Raw genomic sequence first — 20,722 nt, 5'->3', positions numbered from 1 at the left:
TGGCAACATTTTTTTTTTGAAGTGGCGATAAAATATTGAGGTTGGCAATTTTTTTTGCCAAAATCTTTTTGAAAGCCAGTGCCAACCCTGCACTTGCCATAGACAAGTGGTCAAAAATATATTTGATCAGCCATGAAGAGAAATAAACATTTTCTTTGAAAACATCAACTGTTTAAAAACTGTACTACAGACAAATGTTTCCCTCTATTTTTAATCATTTTTTTCATGTTAAAGCAATAATTCACTAAATGCAATATATGTCCGTAAAGCATGAAAACAGACTGTTCAACTGTTATTACAGATGGAATAAGACAGATGGAAATATGTCACAGTTCCAAGTATAATCTTACCCAACATTTAAAACTAGAAAGAATATTTTCAAAACAGTCTTACCAAGCTGACTTTTGTTATGCTGTGACTCTCTCTGACTGAGCATGGAATTCTGCTGACTGAGAATTGACTGCCTCTGACTAAGCTCCCCTGTGATTGACCCAGCCTCAGAATTACACAGATCTCCTGCAGCGGAACCCTCATCACTCCCAAATTGTCTTTTCATCCTCTCAAAGTTGATGGTGTGCATGAACATTTGACTGGGTATGTCAGCATCCATTACTGGGCCACCAACAAAACTACTGGAGTTTGGACTGGATACCAGACTGTTGCCCTGGGAAACTGGTGAATCAACCTTCTCCATCTTGGCTGAGATGCCTGGCAAAATGTATTCCAGATGGCTAAGTCAGCCAAGAACCAATGAGTTTTCTGTTACATAATGGAAACTTGTGCTGAGAAGTTTTTTTTTCTTTTAACAAACTCATTAGTTTGATTAGCTCTTCTTCAGTGAATTGGATACTGATCTGAAATAACACAAACAAGTTGGTTACTCTTTCCATTAACTAACAGCTCAAAGCCAATAAATTACCAAACCAGTAAAATAAATGACATGACCTGATCTTGTGCAAAAAATAAGACTTGCAATATATATATATTTAATTTTACAAAATGATGGCTTTATACAATAATACGATAAAGACAAATATAAGGTAATAAATATAACTGTCATAAATATTTTGCTAAATTGCCACCGATCTTAATGTATGGACAAGAGCAATTTAGTCATGCAAAATAAATCCTTGTGATTACAGATGTGTGTTGAATTTTCATCCTTAAATTCCTTTTATTTATTCACTTTACTATTTTACCAATTTCTTATTTGAAAAGGATATTCATGACTAGATTACCAGTTTACATCATGTTTAATGACATCAATAAAATGAATCATAGAGGATAAATACTTTCCAAATTAAATACTTGTCAGGCAAATTAAATGAATCTGACAAGTCTTGAGCGAGACCAAGGGAACTATCAGTATGCTGCAACTGGGCTACCATCTATTCAAGTCAGGAAGCTCAAATGACTGCCAGTATGCTGCAACTGGACTTCCATCTGTTCAAGTCAGGAAGCCCAACTGACTCCCAGTATGCTACAACTGGGCTTCCATCTGTTCAAGCCAGGAAGCCCAAATGACTGCCAGTATGCTGCAACTGGGCTTCCATCTGTTCAAGTTACGAAGCCCAAATGACTGGCAGTATGCTATAACTGGGCTTCCATCTGTTCAAGTTATGAAGCCCAAATGACTCCCAATATGCTGACTACTTTATGATAGCATAAACTGTTCTGTGTTTTTCAAAACCTATCCCCAGAGGAAACTTTTTTAAGGATAATGTGCTGTTAATGACAAAATAAGAATACAAAAGAATAGGCTTGAAGCTAATGCTTCAAATTCAGGTGCCTTCTTGCATTTATGGGCTACTTCACTTATACTGGGCTTCCAGGTTTTGATATTGGTAGTTTACAATGGTACTATATGATTCTTGAATTAGTCAGACCTTGTAAAATATATTTCAGTCTAATTTTGGGTGATCCTGTTATTTTTTGTATAATACATTAAATCAAAATCTGTAAGAAATGGTTGCTGCAGGTTTATCACCATATCAAGCACAGTGACATAAATACAGAGGGTGATGAATCTGATATTGACCCACTAGCCAGGCAAAAAGGCAATTACTGGGAAATGGGTATCATGAACTTGAATTTGTCTCATTGTACTATTTTTAAATACATAAAATGGAACAATCTCATCAAATTGTATTTTCCCAACAAATTATTTTTTGGTTGCCTGGGCTAGCCCAGCTGTGGAACTCCCTAACAATATTACAGTAGTGCTTATACTGTAAAAATTAGTTTGACGGTCCACCAACACTTTTTACTCTTGGACTTATGTACTAAGATTCAATAATCAACTTAACATATTTATCTGATGATAGGCCCACTCCCCATGTTTACATATATCCTCATGTATGAGTCAAGCCCAAATGCTAACTACACAGACCCAGAACTGACAGCATAATGCACTAGGGATATCTCTGATAACACGCTTGCACAATACTTTTTGACTCCCTGATCTTATCAAGGGAGAAATATTCTATTTCAATATTTATAATTCTGGAAGTAACTAATTTCTAACTAAATGCAAGAACTACTGGATAATTTCAATTCTGCATGACAGTAACATAAACTGAAAGTTGCTATGAACAAAAAACAGCATGGATAAAAATACAGGATTCTACAAAACAAATAACAGCTAATGTTTCAAAGTTTTATTACAATTCCAATTCTAAATGCAGTAGAATTTCAGAAGTTGGAGTCCAGGTCTTCCAACCTGGAAATAGTTGGCATCCCAGCTATAAAACTCATACTACTAAAGCTATCAATATATACACTCTTATTCAGCTGTACTGCAATTGAGTTGCTGATGCAATAGGATTAAAGCGCATTGCTTAAGAACACGCCATAGTAGTCAACCCAAGCTGATCCAATCACAGGATTCAAACCTGCAAACTTTCATTCGCAAGTCAGGTATACTAATCACTCAGCCATCATGGCTCCCAAATAAATGCCCTTAATTGGACCTCATCTACAGCCGTGAGCCAAGAGCAAACTGAATGTTTGCCATAAGTGAGTTAATTTATCTAATTACAATGGTAATACCAGTAATAAATGCAAACACTATGTTGTATAGCTGATGACTTGTCTCAATCCATCCTTTATGTACACTTTTTCATTCAACTTGCAACACATTACAGTATTATTCAATTCAATATAAGCGAAAAAAATCTGAGTAACATTTTGATGTTTTGATGTGATATGATAATACATATTTGTCAACCTTTTAATAAATACAACTTTTGTTGCAATAAAGTATCCAATGTGAAAGTTACATAGTAAACAATATGTTTCATTTTATTTCCTCCATGCCTACATTCCAGGTTGCTATTTTGGGAATCTGCATTATATGTGCAAGCCCCAAAAGAGGTAACTAAGTTTCCAACAAAAATTATTTTTGTTATAAAGTTTTAATTTTGATGAATTATCTATAAAAATGGCATAATATCTTGCAATTACAAGGTCTAGAAGCCCTCCTAGGCAAGCAGCATGTATTTTGTGTAAGAAATTATACAGCAAATTGTCAATATTCTTTGATTCTGAAAACAGGTGACTCTTGTCAACAATAGGTCCAATGTCACTCATCTGGCTAATTTAACGGCTGATCATTTATTAAGCGGCTTCATATAATACTGTAAGAACACAAAAAATGTACTTGTTTTACAACAGTGTCAAACAAATACTTTTCAAAGACAATGGCAAAATTAATATGTACTGCGATTAGATTCTCTTGCTCAAAACTGAAGTAATCCAAAAACTTCACAATTTATGAAGTTTTATCAAAATATGATTAGAAAGAAATAGTCCAAAGCTACAAAGAGGAAATGAGATGCAAGATAATCTCGTTATTATATACAGCATGTGCAACCTGCATCCCACAGGCTGAATTCAGTCAGCAACCTAGTTTTATCTCTTATTTACATCAATGGTGTTGCTTTAAAAATCGCTTACTTGGCACATGCCTTGGAGGAAATTGCATGTGCCTGATCTAAGACAATGATATCAATTTATTTACCAAGGTTATCCATTCTCCAGAGTGATAAACAAGCTCAGCCATTAAATACAAGATCACCTCATTAATATGCACAGATCTTACTCATAATTAAAACACCTTGGTAATATATTTCAGAAGTTTCATGAATCAGAAATGTAGTTGCTAGAATGACAAGCTTAGCTAATCCCATGATTGATATGTATGAATCTCATTTATCACTCAACTGTGATCTAACTGACATGGGGTTTTTCATATATATATATATATATATATAGATATATTAGTTTCGAAGTTTATTTGCAGTTGCATTGGTTTCCTTTGAAATTTTCATGCACAGAAATTAAATTTATATCCAATGCACCACTGAGTCTACATTTTGGCAGCCACTTTTCATCAAGTCCTACAATGTAAGGAATATAACAAGTTATATACGTTTACTTGCTAAGTATTACTACCCAAAATAATGGCCTAATATAGCGTGTTCCATTGTCTGTTGACATCGGAACGAGTAGTCAAAGTTTTAAGAATATCTCACATATATTGACATCCTTCCACAAATTGATATGTAATTAATATACTTACTGTGCTGCTTTTATCCTGGTGGAATCAAAATCTGACACTAGCAAATTGATGTATTTTCATGTTCTGTTGACATACAATTGAATTTGCTGAAATACAATGGTAGCTGAGGTATGCCAAATTATGTTGAAGTAGAGGATGTGTTTCTTTAACAAAATGAAACGTTGCTTAAAGTTCCAATAGGCATAATATATTTTTATTCATTTCGTTAAAGAATAGTATTTCAACTTAACCCAGTTTCAACATTCCTGGCTTTCATCGCTTTCCTGCCAATGAAATGTAGGCCAACTTAAAACAGGTCCATTTCTTTTGCGAGAATCTGAATTTATTAGAGAAAAGATATCAGAGTAAGTGAAGTCTGACTAAAACATTATGACTTTACTTTGTAGAAAAGCATCGTTATTGGTTGCCAGTTGTGTGAGATATTCCTGAAAATTTTACTTTCGTTACTACGTTATTCCACATCAAAACACGCTACACAGCGCCGTTAATTAGGCAGTAAGACACAGACACCCAAAACATAAGTATCATCGTCGAGGTCTTACTTGTAGGACTACTTTTCATCGTGATCAAACTTTTAACAATTTACTAATAATTGAAACATTCTGATATTTTAAAAAGGATTTCTGATTTTGACTCCTCAAGACGTAAACTTTCATAAAGTGTATGATTTATAAGTGGTCTTTTTCTTGTTATTTTTTTTTTACATATGATTTTGTAAACTGTGTTGAACTAACAACTATTGGCACATTACACGGACCCACTGTTCTTCTTAATGATACATTTAACAGTAGTGGCTATCAATACAAACTCTAACGATGGTTATTCCCTTGCCTGTGTTTATGATTCATTGGAACGATAATCGTATTCAGCGCCATGGGACTGGACATGTTACTTCCTGTGAAATATGCGATCGATAACAAGCTAAATTCACAAATAAAGATTACGCACCCTTATTTATATGATTTATAGTGTGTGAACAAATTCACAACTATTTCCAGCAATCTCAAAATATCATGTTTTTCGCATAATTATTTCACACAATACTGGTTTCCAGTGGAATGTTTACAAAAATCCGCCATTTTTGTTGTTATTCTCGTTTATTTCACTCGCTCGTGCGAGACTTCATACGAAATGAACACAAACTTCTTTCGAAAGAACATTCTAAATTGTATGGAATTATTAATAAATTTATCTTTACCTCTTTCACCAAACTATTTAATAATATAATTAATATACATAGGGATTATCTTAGAATGAAAAAATGCTTGAAAACCAGTCAGATACCAACAATTTTTTTTAATATATATAGATATTAACATTAGGACTAACATCCGTTACGGATAGTTTAAGCAAGTTTACCTCTTCTGACACTGATAAATGACTGTGAAGAATAACAAATAAGTTTTTTTTATACCTTGTATATGATAGTTTTCTTGCAATTCTACCTATTATATGCACTTTCGTAGATACACGAGATACTACAGCATGGCGTGGTGCGCGGTTTATTACAATCGAGACTAGGGTGGTATGAGTACTCGCAAAGTTTGGTTCTTAAAAAAAGCTCGTACTGGTTTCTTTTCTTTATTTTTTGTGGCGGGGGCGATGGGGTATTGGAGGAGGAAAACAGATTGTTTCAGATTTGTTGATTTCATTGTTTGGTTACTTTTTATTTGACTTCATTTTTGAAAAGAAGAGGTGGGGTGAACTTTATCCAGTATTTTTGTGGTCTAACAATTTTGTCACTGGACCAATAGGTCCAAGTACTTAGTAGCGAAGGTAAGTCGTATGGCCTATTACCATCTGTGTCAAAACAGAGATAGCACATACTTAATGATAGATCCAAGTACTAAGCGGTGAAGGTAAGTTGTATAGCCTGCTAAAATATGTGTCTTAATGGAGAGATAACTCTTTATTTTATCGGTGTAATGATATCGTAACCAAGGAAATGTATATTCCATTTTTCTGACAAATATCCCATTTTTGAAGTAACCACAGACTTTTCATTTTGAATATAACATGAGCACAAGGAAGTAATTGTTGATATACATTAAATTCCTAGGGTATGTTGAAAAAGACGGCATAAGGGATTAGGTTTGTCATGTTCGCTCACATGTGTATTTGAGTAATCCAAGCTATGATATTGTTTAAATAATGATATTCACAGGATGACTACAATGTATATATGTTTTAGTTTTATGAGGCCTTTTTAAAATAATTACAGACGCACATACATTTTACATACAAGAGTGTTGATACTGATTGGGCAATAAGGCTACCAAAGGAATATCAATTGACTTTTGACATTTATGTGGAAATCTAAAACAAATACTTCAAAGGTATATGACTAATGGTAAGGAAGAGGATGACTAAATAAAGAAAAATGGCAAAAGACTAACATTTGTCCAATGGGGATATATAAAATCAAAGACAGAGAAAACATAATTTTATTGAAAGCAAAATATTAATTGACAAGGAACATAAACAACTCAGATCTAATACCATTCGCTGGACATATTATTTTGGTGAGCAGATGGGAAAGCTGATTGCTGTCAATGAAAATGGACGGTATGCTGATGTTAAACATTTTGTTATATATGATATGTCAGATACCTATTTGTTTTTAATTTAAATTAAGCACTCTTTGTCAATATTACAACAAGCTAATGTACTCAGACGTGGGTGCAGAACTTTTCAGACAAAATAGGAAAGAGTTCTGAAAAAATATGACTGATTTCGCAAGAAATGAACTGATTGTTATGCTAATTAATGATGACTTCATCAAGTATGTAGTTATGTATTTGATATCTGTAACGAAAACTCTAGTTTCTTGAGATAAATGCCTTAGTTTGTGTTAGCACCATGCACACATCATGTGCATGCAAACATAATATATACATAATCATTTATTCTTTCTTTCAATATTTTCCAACATTGCTATTTGTGTCACAGAAGATGAATAAGATGCATATAAGCTATTTCAATGACATAATTCTGTACATAATATTTTGTGTGTAACATGTTGAAGCATAATTAAACCCATAATTGTTCGTGTTTGAAGTGTAATTTGGAACTTAGAATATTCAATGACACATACGCTTCTTCACTGATCTCCAGTCTTTATTTCTGAGCCCATCTGCAATTGCTTGCAATGGTTATTAACCTTGCATGAAACAAACATTATTGAAGGGCAAATACTCTACAAACGTAGAATAGGTATCATTAAAACAGCTTTGTAATTTGTTTTATAGATTTTGTATTAATGTATACTTAGATTTCAGATTCCATAGATGTCTGTATACGTCTTTGACTACTGATTTCTGGCAACCTAGGCGCGTAGTTTGTGATCCTGTAACTGTTACCTGGAGTGATGCAATGTTCTGAATCAAAACTTTCTTCATCATTTGCAATCATTTGATCTTTCACTTGGTTCGTGCACACCTCAAATGTGCAAAATTCAACAGAAATTTAAACATTCCGTGTTTCGTTCTTGTCGTTTATATATACTTAACCTAATGTGGGTGGGGGTTGTTTGGGTTATACGAATTTCTTGAAAATATCTCAGAAACGTCATAGTAACCAGCAACCAACTCTATTATCTTTGATTAAATGCATGCTTTACCGTTGTAGTTGTCAAAAGATATATTGTAATATAACTTTCAATTTGTCCTAGAACCAAATTCAACTCTTCCTGTATCTTTGGAATTTGAAGAATGATCTTTGCTACCTTTGTTTCTTATTTATTTTTGTCTTGTCCTATCTCCATTTTATTGAAAATTAAAAGTCATAAACGTAAATGAACATTGTTTAAATGCGGTACAGATTTTAGTTACATGATACAACATTATTTACGTGGAGTTAAAAAAAATAATTTAAAAAGCAGTTACATTAATGAAACAACGGATTTCAAGGCATGACCCAAATGAAAACGAAAGAAAGATATAAATGAGTGTTACAGAAGCAGCGCTTATATAAGCCTTGTCAAAAGCATACTTCAGAAAATAATGCAGAATATGAAATAACAAGAACACAAATAAATGAATAAAAGTATTAAACAAAAATACCAAAATATGAACTTTCAGATTCATTGAAAATACAGGAAATATAATTTCCTTTTCAGTAAAGCAGAAAGATGAATTGCATGCGAAGTCAAAACTGGTAATTGTTCTATTATTTTATTTATACCGAATATGCCTGCATTTTTCTGACATCATTAATCAAAACGAACTTAATGCTGATCATTTCATTAATATTATTAGGACAGAACTTTAAGTAAAAGTATTAGGATTGAAATTTATTCTAAATTGTATTAAAAGTAATTTTTCATTAAATAATATTGAAAATACTTTTCCACTAAAATATATGGAGATAAAATTTATATATCTGTGAAATATAACTGTATGCTGTTTTATAAAGATCGCACTTTACAAGCAGGTGCAGAAACCCATACAATAATACAATACATTTCGCTCGTAACTAAATATCAACAAATTGTCAGCACAAAATATACAATACATTTCGCTCGTAACTAAATGTCAACATTTATCAGTACAAAGTACATTTTGCTCATAACTAAAAATCAACAATTGTCAGCACAAAATACATTTCGCTCGTATCTATATTTCATCAGAGGGAAGCTGCAGAACATGCAAATTATTAATATATCAATATTGTATGCGTTGCGCAGATGGTACACACGATCGCATGGAAAAGTTCAAAGGGCATGTTCTCACTAACATTGAGCAAACGAAAAACTGTATAAATAGCGAATCAGGCTTACGAAGAATTAATTCGTTGCTCCAGTCAGAACAGCTCTGTCTTTTCCTTACAGGTAAGAATCGTCTGCGTTCGCAAACTTCTTTAAAGAATATGTACTTTTTAATATTTGAGACTTTAACGGTAAAGTTCATATTTTCCAACATTTTTGTGAGTTCTTATATTTTATATTATAATATAATGGAATGTTTAATTGTATTTGTGGTATGTATTATTGGAATAGAAGAATTCGCTACCAACTTCATGTTTAGATTCAATTTGCAAATAATAGATTATTTAAGTACACTTGAGTAATGCTTAGTAACCTATTCCAAATTAGTATCCTATTTTAGCACGATACGTTTCTTCAAAGTGATCGTTGCATTATTCGCAACTATTGAATTTTATACTCGTTGGATATCATAAAGTTAATTTAGATTTAACTATCTATATTACATTCTAAAAGTTACCAATCAATATATACAATGAAGTTGGTAAGCACGATGGGAAAGTGTAAGTTTATATGTATTTCTTGTATTTTAAATATAAAGGCTTTATAAATGTATCTTTAGAATTTAGCTATATATATATATATATATATATATATATATATATATATATATATATATATATATATATATATATATTCGTTGCTCCAGTCAGAACGGCTCTGTCTTTTCCTTACAGCGGTTCTGTACCTCATTTCCCAAAGATGTAGTCGTATCTTCACTATTATTAGTGACACCCTTGTTATGAAGAAAAAGCATGTCATAACAGCTGATGGAGAATAATGGATTAGTGGAGAATATCACGAATAAGGGTGTCACTCTGCATAATTATTATCTACGGAACAGACTCGCACCGAAACTGTTGCAACCATCAGACTTCACGCCACACAGCTGTGATATATCAACTCCGGAACGACTGGACGATTCTTCTGTGATTTGCGTACTGTTTGCCACAAGAAGGGTCTGTTCTGAAACATCAGCTGCAGGTATATCACAATTACTTAGACGATTTCCAGCATAAAATATATACATCGCCGGTGATATTTCTTCTTGCGGTAACACCTGAAATTCCCGACATATCGAATGCATTCCTAGTCCAACCACGAATTCGACGAGCTACCTACAACCCAGGCTGAAATACATATATCCATGCCATAAACAGAGATTTCCATGGGTCCAACAGCGACATCTACGCCAGGCCCCACGTCAACGACGGCCGCATTGACAATTTTCTCTCCAGTGATAGTGACTTTAACTTTTACCAATTGTACTCTTTCTGTATTACAGAAAATACGTGTATTGTTTACTATTCATTAACATATAATTAGTTGCTTAAAAAGAATATTTCTGGACTGTGGTAATTCCCACATAGATATGTTTTTGTATTACCATATTTTGTTTCTTAAAATGCAAAATTACAAGGTTAGTGCGTTAATTTCAAAATATTTCCAAAAGCGTATCTAATATATGCTGTATTTGATTTCTTATATAGTAACAATAACTTTTTATATACCTTCTTCAGTAACATTTATCGCGTTTGCTAAGGTTTCTACTACAGAGAGTGTATATGAACCTACTGTTTTAACATGCATTCCATGGACTAAGTTTTTACATCAAATCTGTTCGTACTTAAATTTAAAACCAGTGTATACATATTTCGCTGCATAAACACATGACAAGGTCTTACCGTAATTGCCTATCTTATGGAGAATTGTAATTTCCGTCTAGCCGTCTCAAACATATTGATGCAGATGTTTATCTTGTCGGCCCAATGGGGTTCGATAATGTTATTGAGGTTTCTCTCTCATGTTTTCATACGACTCGTATGAATGTGTACCTTATGGTATTGTGTCTTGGCGATAACGCCATTGAAACGGTTCGAATGCCTTCAAACCAGTCGGAAGAGGAGCTTCCTGCCCTGGCTTGGCAACATCAAATGATGTTGTCGTGTTGTTCATTATATATGTTTATATGTGTGCTAAAATGCTAAATTAGTCAAAGTGTCGAAGCGATTTCTCGAAACCAGTTTTCCGCGTTGCATAGCTCTCATAAGACACGAGGAGCTATTGGCCTACATACGGCCAACTTCTAAGTCAAATTTGTTTGAAACGAAAACGGCGATACATTCTCTTTCATGCGTTACAGGTAACGTCGGTAATACAGCCCCATTTCAAAGTTGCACTGGAACTCACCGAACCAGTGTTACGATTATAATGATATTGTCACTTATTACTCTTCGGTTGGTTTAAATGCGATTTCTATTCCATACACGCGCAGGTCCAGGTTTGATTGCAAGTGAACAGAGGTCATTGTTATTAGGGTAGGACTAACACAGCACTCAAATTTTCACTTTCATTACTCTTGGTTAATAACAAATTATTACGCCATTCTCTTCGCAAACATTTTTACTTCAATGTCGCTGGTATCTCACTGCTGATAGTATGTATGCATTAGGAAGATAAATTCAATATCGTTTCACTTGTAATATCCAGAAGAATGAGAATTCATTTCACCACACGTGGCTGAAGCAAAATTAATTACATCAGTCACCCATAAATATGTTCTGCTGATGTTACACAAGTAAAAAAAGGATAATAACAAAAAAAAGGAGCAAACTAATATAAAAAAAAGAAAAATAAAGAAAACAAGAACTGCATACTAATATTAGTGCTATAATTATTTAAAAAGACTAGTCGTAAATGTAAATAACGTAGAATTTTATTGTAATATTTTAAAACTTTTTTTGTCAGTTTACCTTTTCAGTTGTTATTTGGTGTCGTGCCATGATTTTTTGCTTGTAATTTTGACTTTTATCGAATGTCGTGAAGTGTCCTTTTCATTCTATTTTTATTTGAATTTTACTAAATACTTTGCAATGTAATTTTCAATGTATCTTTTTTTTCTTCTTTTTTTGGTTGCATTTTACTGAGTATTTTGCAGTTTTCTCATTGTATTTTTGAACTTCACTAAATGTCTGGCAATGTTTTTTTTTCATTGTATATTGTGAATTTTACCGACTGTTTCAAATATTATTGTATTTTTGATCTTTCACCTTTTTGAATGTAATTTATTTTTTCCTCTGTCGAGCCTCGAGGACTCGGCTCAAATGACCCGGAGGGTATTATTAGGACAGAACTTTAAGTAAAAGTATTAGGATTGAAATTTATTCTAAATTGTATTAAAAGTAATTTTTCATTAATTAATATTTCACTAAAATATATGGAAATAAAATTTATATATCTGTGAAATATAACTGTATGCTATTTTATAAAGATCGCACTTCACAAGCAGGTGCATAAACCCATACAATAATACAATACATTTCGCTCGTAACTAAATATCAACAAATTGTCAGCACAAAATATACAATACATTTCGCTCGTAACTAAATGTCAACATTTATCAGCACAAAGTACATTTTGCTCGTAACTAAAAATCAACAATTGTCAACACAAAATACATTTCGCTCGTATCTAAATGTCATCAGTTTAGATTTGGAGGGAAGCTGCAGAACATGCAAATTATTAATATATCAATATTGAATGCGTTGCGCAGATGGTACACACGATCGCCATGGAAAAGTTCAAAGGGCATGTTCTCACTACCATTGAGCAAACGAAAAACTGTATAAATAGCGAATCAGGCTTACGAAGAATTAATTCGTTGCTCCAGTCAGAACAGCTCTGTGTTTTCCTTACAGGTAAGAATCGTCTGCATTCGCAAACTTCTTTAAAGAATATGTACTTTTTAATATTTGAGACTTTAACGGTAAAGTTCATATTTTCCATCATTTTTGTGAGATTTAACTATCTATATTACATTCTAAACGTTACCAATCAATATATACAGTGAAGTTGGTAAGCACGATGGGAAAGTGTAAGTTTATATGTATTTCTTGTATTTTAAATATAAAGGCTTTATAAATGTATCTTCAGAATTTAGTATTTTATATATATATATATATATATATATATATATATATATATATATATATATATATATATATATATATATAAGAATTCGTTGTTCCAGTCAGAACAGCTCTGTCTTTTCCTTACAGCGGGTCCGTACCTCATTCCCCAAACATGTAGTCGTATCTTCACTATTATTAGTGACACCCTTGTTATGATATAAACCATGTCATAACAATATATCTAGATCAACCTTTTTGATCCAATTCAACAGATAAACATTCCCACCGGCCACAGAGTGTACATATGAAAACCAATGAAAACATAAAAAGATCGGTGAAAAGTGTCTTCCAAAAACGAAGTAACAAACCATATCAACAAATATTAATCCTGCAATTTGAATCCTACAATTTGATTGCTAACATCGTTACTGAAAAGACTTGGTCTTAATTAGCATTGCTTAATCTATGTGCCCTGTAAGATAACATGCGATAAGCGGAAACATTTGAAATGACAACTACTGTAATAATTGTGTTTCATTGTGGAAGTGCATCAACTACAAAGCCCCAACACACATCTTATTTATCAAACCTTTTTCATATTTCCTTAATTTCAAAATTAATATGTTTCAAAGTTATGAAACTTGCACCCTTTGCAATCACAGATAATCACAATGGCAAATATTCAACGAAGTGCCTGTTACCATTAAACATCAAGCGGTCATCTTTAACTTCCATCTGTAAACTGACTATGTTGTCATTTGGAAGGAATCATGCTGACCAGTGAATTCACAGTGTAAAGTATAGCATCTAGCAAATGTTTAATAGATCTTATTGATTTTGCGTCCAACTTTTCCAACTATTTTTCCGTTAAATAATTACCATATAGTATATGCTCATTTTTGTTTCCATTAAGTTTACATTCTCAGAATTATACTGAACAGCTTTATATTGCACGCACGTTCGCGACACGTGTTCCTAAATATAATATAGTAAAGTAGGAACTACTTTGTAAACAAATAATGTACACTTTTGTAGTAGACACTTTAAGTTTTGGTTGATTAAATTTGTTGGTGAATGAAATAAAGCAGCTGTTTGGTCCATTTGAAAGTATAGATGATAAAGTTAACGATGTGGATGAGTTCACTGAGTAAGAAACGAAACTTTCAAACAAACAAACGAACGAATGTGATATTCGCAACGTGATATTCGCAATGTCAACAACAAACGTGAGAGACACAGTAATTTAAAATACCGTTCTGATCACTGAAACAGTTATCAGGAGAATATTCATATCTTTTCGCAAATAGAATGGTTAAGGCTATGACGAGTGCTCTCTAGGGTCTAAAATAAAACAGTATAGAAAAGCATATTGAGGCCAAGGCATATTGCATATCTATCAGAGATGTACCGTTTTAGAAGTCTGTCAAAATACCATATTCTAGAAGAAGAAAATGAAACTGAAGGTTTTGGTAGGAAACTCAAAGCCTCAGAGCCAATATGCCAAGACGACTAAAAATATTATTTCCGCTGGGTAAATGGAGTGTCGTGCAATAGCTGCTTTTCGATTTTCTCCTAGTAACTATTTTGATACAATGTTAGACTAGCGATAGAAGACACACTCTATGATACAGGACTAGTTGGGGTCCTTCAACAGCGAGATACAAGTGACAGGGTATAGGCATGTTTTCTTTAGCTGATAACAAGAATGGTAATACATATACTTACATTTATACACATATTTATCAACACAGAAACAAAATCCATGAGCATTCATTCAGAATATGACTATAAATATCAATTTTAAGTAGACCAAAACGTCATTTCTTTTTTAAGCTGATGTAGAGCGCATGAATACTGTTACTGTGTATTGATGAATCTACGGTTGTGAATTTATTTTGGAATAAAGTATAAATTCAATTATGTTATTTCTTGTAATGTTTTTATTATTAAGCCTTAGGTAGTTAAATAAAATGAGCATATCCTAAAAAGGTTACTGCATTCGAATAGGAAAATATGAATTCTTTTTTTCTGAACAATAATGTACTACGCAGGATCTTGCAGTATTTTCCGAAAAACTTGTTCATATTTTCCCATAAAAATGCAGTAACCTATCTCTTTGTATGTTATATTTGCTATATTCAGCTCATGTTTACAGCTTTACGTGTTTGTAGAGATAAATTAGTTGAAACCCATTTGTGTAATGATAATTTAATATATGCACAAAACTGATTTTATGTTGAAGGTGTTGTAAATCTTGCTAGACATTTGTTTCTGAATAATGTCCAAGGCTCTTTGAAAATCTTACTCTTTGTAAATATGTTAGTGTTTCACCCCAAATTCACTATTTATACAAGAAAGACATAGATAAAGGCCCTAGAAAAAAAAAAGAATTAGAATATGAATTGGAAAGAAATACTTTTTTCAATAAAAAAAGTACTCTATAATGAAACATATTCCAATTTCGAGGTTTGTGACATAACATTATTGCTAGCGGCAATATATCAGTCGGGCCTGAAAGGAATAGTTGATTAAATTAGTTTAGAGAAGAAGAAAAAAAAAACAAGCCGATAAATGGGTGTTACCTATTGAGAATGTTCCATCAGAACACAGCAAGAATGGCAATGTGATAGACCCTAATTATCCGTTAGATAATACCTTGTTTAGAAAGTTAACAAATAAAGCTGCTCAAGGAGATACTAATAATAGACAGTAATGAGACAAGATAGACCACGACAACAATTGAGGACTTCCACTGAAAACTTGAAAGTAACAAAACTCAAACATTTAGAAGCTGTCATGTCGGATATCTAATCCTTGATGTATAATGTTAAAGTGTATCATAAGCAGATACAGTAAGTTAAAACACACCCCAAATAATAAAACAACCTGCATCGCAAGTACAGCTAGATGAAACCACAAAGTGCAATTATGTTGGCATCTAACACAGCTGGATAGAGATTTCAGGAGGAAAAACACTTAAGCAATCTATTGAAAGGTTGAAGCAAAATAGATTGAAGCAGGTGCTTAAAGAAAACAGTGTAACAGTCACTGCAATATTTACGACTCCACCAATTGTTCCTTTGTCTGTTGCAAATTTTGTAATAGGTCTAGCAAGTGGATGAGGAATAAGTGTTGAAAGTTTTAACACTGTAGTTTTTAAACTGTTTGAGACGTTGGTTGAACCAACCTCATTTTATAATGTTGCCTCTTTTTACTTCTTCCTTAACTGACCATGCAATAGCATTATCTAGGTAGTAGCCTTCTTGTTACGCTGTCTAGGATTTTGTTATTTACTCGTGATAGCATTTTTTGCTGGTATCCTGATGAACACAAATGCTCTTGCTAGCTCATATTCAAATGCGGTACTTTATTTAAGCCTGTCACATTCTAATTTACACATTATCATTCACCATGATACCTCCATTTGCATACTATTTTCAGTGATCTCCGGAAGGGGTAGGGGTGTCCTTGTTTTAATTATATATTTTAAACCCGGTTCATATACTTTATATTTCACAAATATGCAGTTTTACTGCTCATACAGTTAATGTTATAAATCTTGTGAACTTTATGTGTGTCACCGTGCTTGTTGTACAGAGATAACTCTCGTATTTAAAATCTGTACTAAATATCCAACTTCTTTCGTGTGTTCCATTTTTGAAAAAAAAAATATCATCCCCGAAAATTGCTTGGTTATTTTAAACACTTATACGGTAAGTTAGAAATGTAGTACTTTTCAAAGATTGTTTTTTATTTCAAAATTCTGACTGTCTTGCCGATTTTACAGGCATACGTTCCAAATATATCAGTTGCCAAAGAAGCGAAAGTTTGTTACAAACGTTTGATCTGTTTTCTTCCTTGCCTGCTTCAATCAGATTGATCTATGATAAGTTTTACTGCTGTATCTTTCAAACAGTTTTTCGTGAAACATTAGCCAATTTTCTGTCTTATTTTGAGTGAAGTATTTCCCAATTCTTATATTTAGTGCTCTGTTAATTTTTAAATTATTCACAACTAATTTCTCTGAATAGCTAAACAAATTTTATGGTTTCTTTACCAGCAGATCCTTATCTTAACTGTTGTCAAATTCGTTTCACTCTTCAAATTGTATCTTTTCAAGTTTGCGCACTTTTATGATTTTCCTAAAGGAATCGTATATGCTATCTTTCTTTTTCGCTTTGGATTTTTAGCCCATGCGTAGTTTAAGAATATACATATAACTGTCAAATTGTAGTTAAATCTTATCTTACTTTTAATGTGCTTGCATGTTTAATAACGTCTGCTTGCCACTAGTCAGTCAAGTGATTTGCTTAAATTCTTTGTCTCGATAATATTCTCTGTCTTGCTTGTGTAATGTTTAGATGAACTGTTCAGTTAACCATTACATTCAGCTAATATTTTTAACATCTTTTTTTCAGATTTAACTTTTTCCCTGCAACTGATTAATATTTGTATACGCAACTAGACATTGATGATCGCAGTAAACTGGTGCTAAATACTGGTCTTTACTTTGCAAAAAGTACATTTGGTGAGGTTATGACGTCCTCAACGCGTTTCTTCAAAACGGTTTTAAAAATATCCAGTGGATGCTTTATGCTTGTATTAACAAACCTACTTTTTTGTTTATTTCATCAATTTGCGAAGTTTGTTTAATTCTTTCAAACTTAAAGTTTACGAGACCTACTGAATTGCACGGTGAATTTATCCTGTGACAATTGTATGTATTTACTAACACTACATACGTAATATATTCCTTCCCCTTACAGCGCTCTTATAACCCTCTTGCTATCAGAATATATACTACTTATTTTCAAGTTATCATTTCAATCCGTATCTTTTCCAGTATATCTGTTTTATGTTTACTATAATAAATGAACACGTGTATTCTCTTGAATGTTTTTCTTCAACAGAACTAGCTTTGAGTACGATTTTATCCCGTCCAGATATGTAAATAAATAGGCATTATCACCCGATATTCAAACTCATTAAAATGGTATGGCTCCTCTCTGAAAGCTACTGGGTCCTTCTCAAGCATAAGGCGAGTTTTACAAATTTTAGCATTGTAAGTGCACCAGCTCCAAGTTACTGAATAAATATTACGCTGTTTTAAAACTGGATATTTAAAACAGTTGTCGATTGAGGATTATTAGATCTCGGATCCCCTTAGTCTTACTTTTTTTTTTTACAGATGAGCACACGCGTTATCAAACAAAAGATGAGGCATGAAAGAAAGCGTCAGAAGAATAAACGAAAAGATGAAAAGACGAACAAGTTTAAATTCGTTTATTTTTATATAACATTTGTTAGGTACTAGAAGAAGAAAAAAACACAGCAGATTGTCTTGTCTCTCGAATATTGTGATAACCAATGTAAGGAACACTAATTTATTTTTCTCTCCTTCTGTTCAACATCTTTTCTTCACCCACTTTCTTTATTATCTCATTCTCTTCCTTATCTTCATGTTCATTTATTCTTTTCTTTTTCTTCTTAATGTGGCAAAATATTATAAGAAATATGAATTATTTACCACAAAGGAGAAGCGTCATGTTGATCATATAATAAAGACTCTCTTTTTATACATCTTGGCTTGATACAATGTGTGACATTTTGCATTTGGAAGCACATTAGACACGTACTTCGTAATATTATCATATATATGCTTGTAGACTTATGCCTGCCATTTACATTGGCTGTAGTTAGACTGTCAGAATAACTACAATTCCAATTGTGTTTTGTTTAGTTTGTTTTTCGTTTTTCTTTCACTTTTTTTTTATTTCTCTGTTGCATTTTTTAATTTAATGATGTCCTTTATTGGTCTAGTCTTTGAGTAACTGTTATGATACCAACTTTAACAGCAGTATGCTTGTATTATACAATATACGCCATTATTGTTGCATGTTATCAGCCACATATAATTTTCTGTATGGTTTCTGCACACAAAACATAATTTAATATTTTTATGTATGAGTCAATAAATGGTGCAGACTTGAATCATCAGGGGTTGGATGATCACAAGAAATGTCGAGATGTATTTAAATTTGTTAAGAATAAAACATATTAAATACACTTTCTTCAAGATATACAATTTTTTTTTTTTATTTTAAATTACACACACTACCTGGGGATATGAATGCGGGTTTGTTTAGTTTTTACTCTGGCAATACAAGAGTAGTAGCTATATTATTGAACAAGAATTTCAGTTAGATTTCAATGAAATAAGGAAGGATAACCCTGCGCAATAAACGTGGAAACCATATATCTACACTTATTAATATTTACGGATCAAAGCTAAAACAGCCCAAATTTTCACTTTGAGATTAAAACAGATCTACTGCATTTTAAAAATTATCATGTTACAGAGGAGAATTCAATCTTGTGATGGATATTTTTAACTAGAATAATGTAAATAATACAAGAACAAAAGAAGTTGTCTTAACTGTATTTATGGAACATAATTTAGTAGCTGTACATGTACTGAGAGAACATACTACGGGATCCACGGAATTACTTGGTAGAAAGTACTCGCATAAAACAAACCAGACTCGACTTTTCTTGTGTCGCAATTTTTTGTTGATTGAGGATTATTAGATCTCGGATCTCGTTAATCTTACTTTTTTACAATTTTTGGAAATGTAAATGTTGAACCAGATAAATCTCCTGTAAAAAAAAATAGTTTTCCCAAAAACAAATTAAAAGAAAAACATTATGGATATTTAATATTTCGTTGCTAAGAAACCCGGAATATGTATGAGCTAAAAGGTTATACAGTTTGAGTATTAATATACCTGTACCGGAATTATTTTTTTGCCTGCTGGAAAAGAGGTTGAAATAATGTTCCAATATTTAATATATTGAAAAGTGGTTGAAATACGGTTCCAATATTGAATGTAGTACATATATGTTTTATCATGTCCGTAAATTGGTAAATGACATCCAAAATGCTTTAATTATAATGGTATCGATAAAACAGGTTCTGCCAGTTCATGGTCAGACGATTCCTTTATTAACGTTTGCAATCAAATTAATTAAGGGAGCACTGATCAAGCAAATTACGAAAGGAAATGGTGATGACATGATGTTTCATTATAACGGCATTAATCATACAGATTTGGCAGATACTCTCAGTATTATTGTTTGCAATTACACTTCTTTTTAAAAAAATAATATGCTTCGTTTTATCTTTGCACTTGTTTAGTAAACATTTTTAATAATAATAATGTATATACAATTAAATAAAACGTAAATTTAACTAATACGCTAATTAAAATAACTTATTGTTGGTATTGTAAATAAAGTTCATTTAGCATAAAGATAATTTCTGCATAAATCTTTTTTGTTTTAAAAAGGTATTAACATTGTCACATATATTAATAGTTCTAAATAAAACCAATTCTCACTGTCACTCGTATGTGTATGTATACCACATATCATATATCAAAATATGGTTTGACTCTTTTCGGATACATACGG

The 20,722-nt window shown here is 32.3% G+C and overlaps 1 protein-coding gene and 1 long non-coding RNA gene across 2 annotated transcripts in view; one reads left to right on the top strand and one right to left on the bottom strand.

Annotated features, from left to right (window-relative positions):
* The window catches only part of LOC149775062 (uncharacterized), an 86,627-nt gene extending 80,945 nt beyond the window's left edge, over positions 1-5,682 (bottom strand). The window contains exons 1-2 of the mRNA XM_089944474.1: positions 5,528-5,682; positions 394-854 (exon numbers count right to left, since the gene is read on the bottom strand). Of these exons, the coding sequence (XP_089800600.1) occupies positions 394-694 (301 nt within the window). The 5' untranslated portion in view covers positions 695-854; positions 5,528-5,682. The remainder of the gene's footprint in view (positions 1-393; positions 855-5,527) is intronic.
* Positions 5,683-5,923: 241 nt separating this feature from the next.
* On the top strand, positions 5,924-19,322 carry LOC149775061 (uncharacterized). The gene is made up of 2 exons (XR_016416441.1): positions 5,924-8,734; positions 10,019-19,322. It is a non-coding gene; the product is annotated as an uncharacterized LOC149775061 (long non-coding RNA).
* Positions 19,323-20,722: the final 1,400 nt, after the last annotated feature.

This window comes from Sinohyriopsis cumingii, chromosome 19, assembly GCF_028554795.1.
Source record: "Sinohyriopsis cumingii isolate HCF-2022 chromosome 19, ASM2855479v2, whole genome shotgun sequence".
Taxonomy (NCBI): Eukaryota; Metazoa; Mollusca; class Bivalvia; order Unionida; family Unionidae; genus Sinohyriopsis; species Sinohyriopsis cumingii.
The sequence above is the reverse complement of the archived record's forward strand: the minus strand, read 5'-3'. Positions and strand labels throughout refer to the sequence as shown.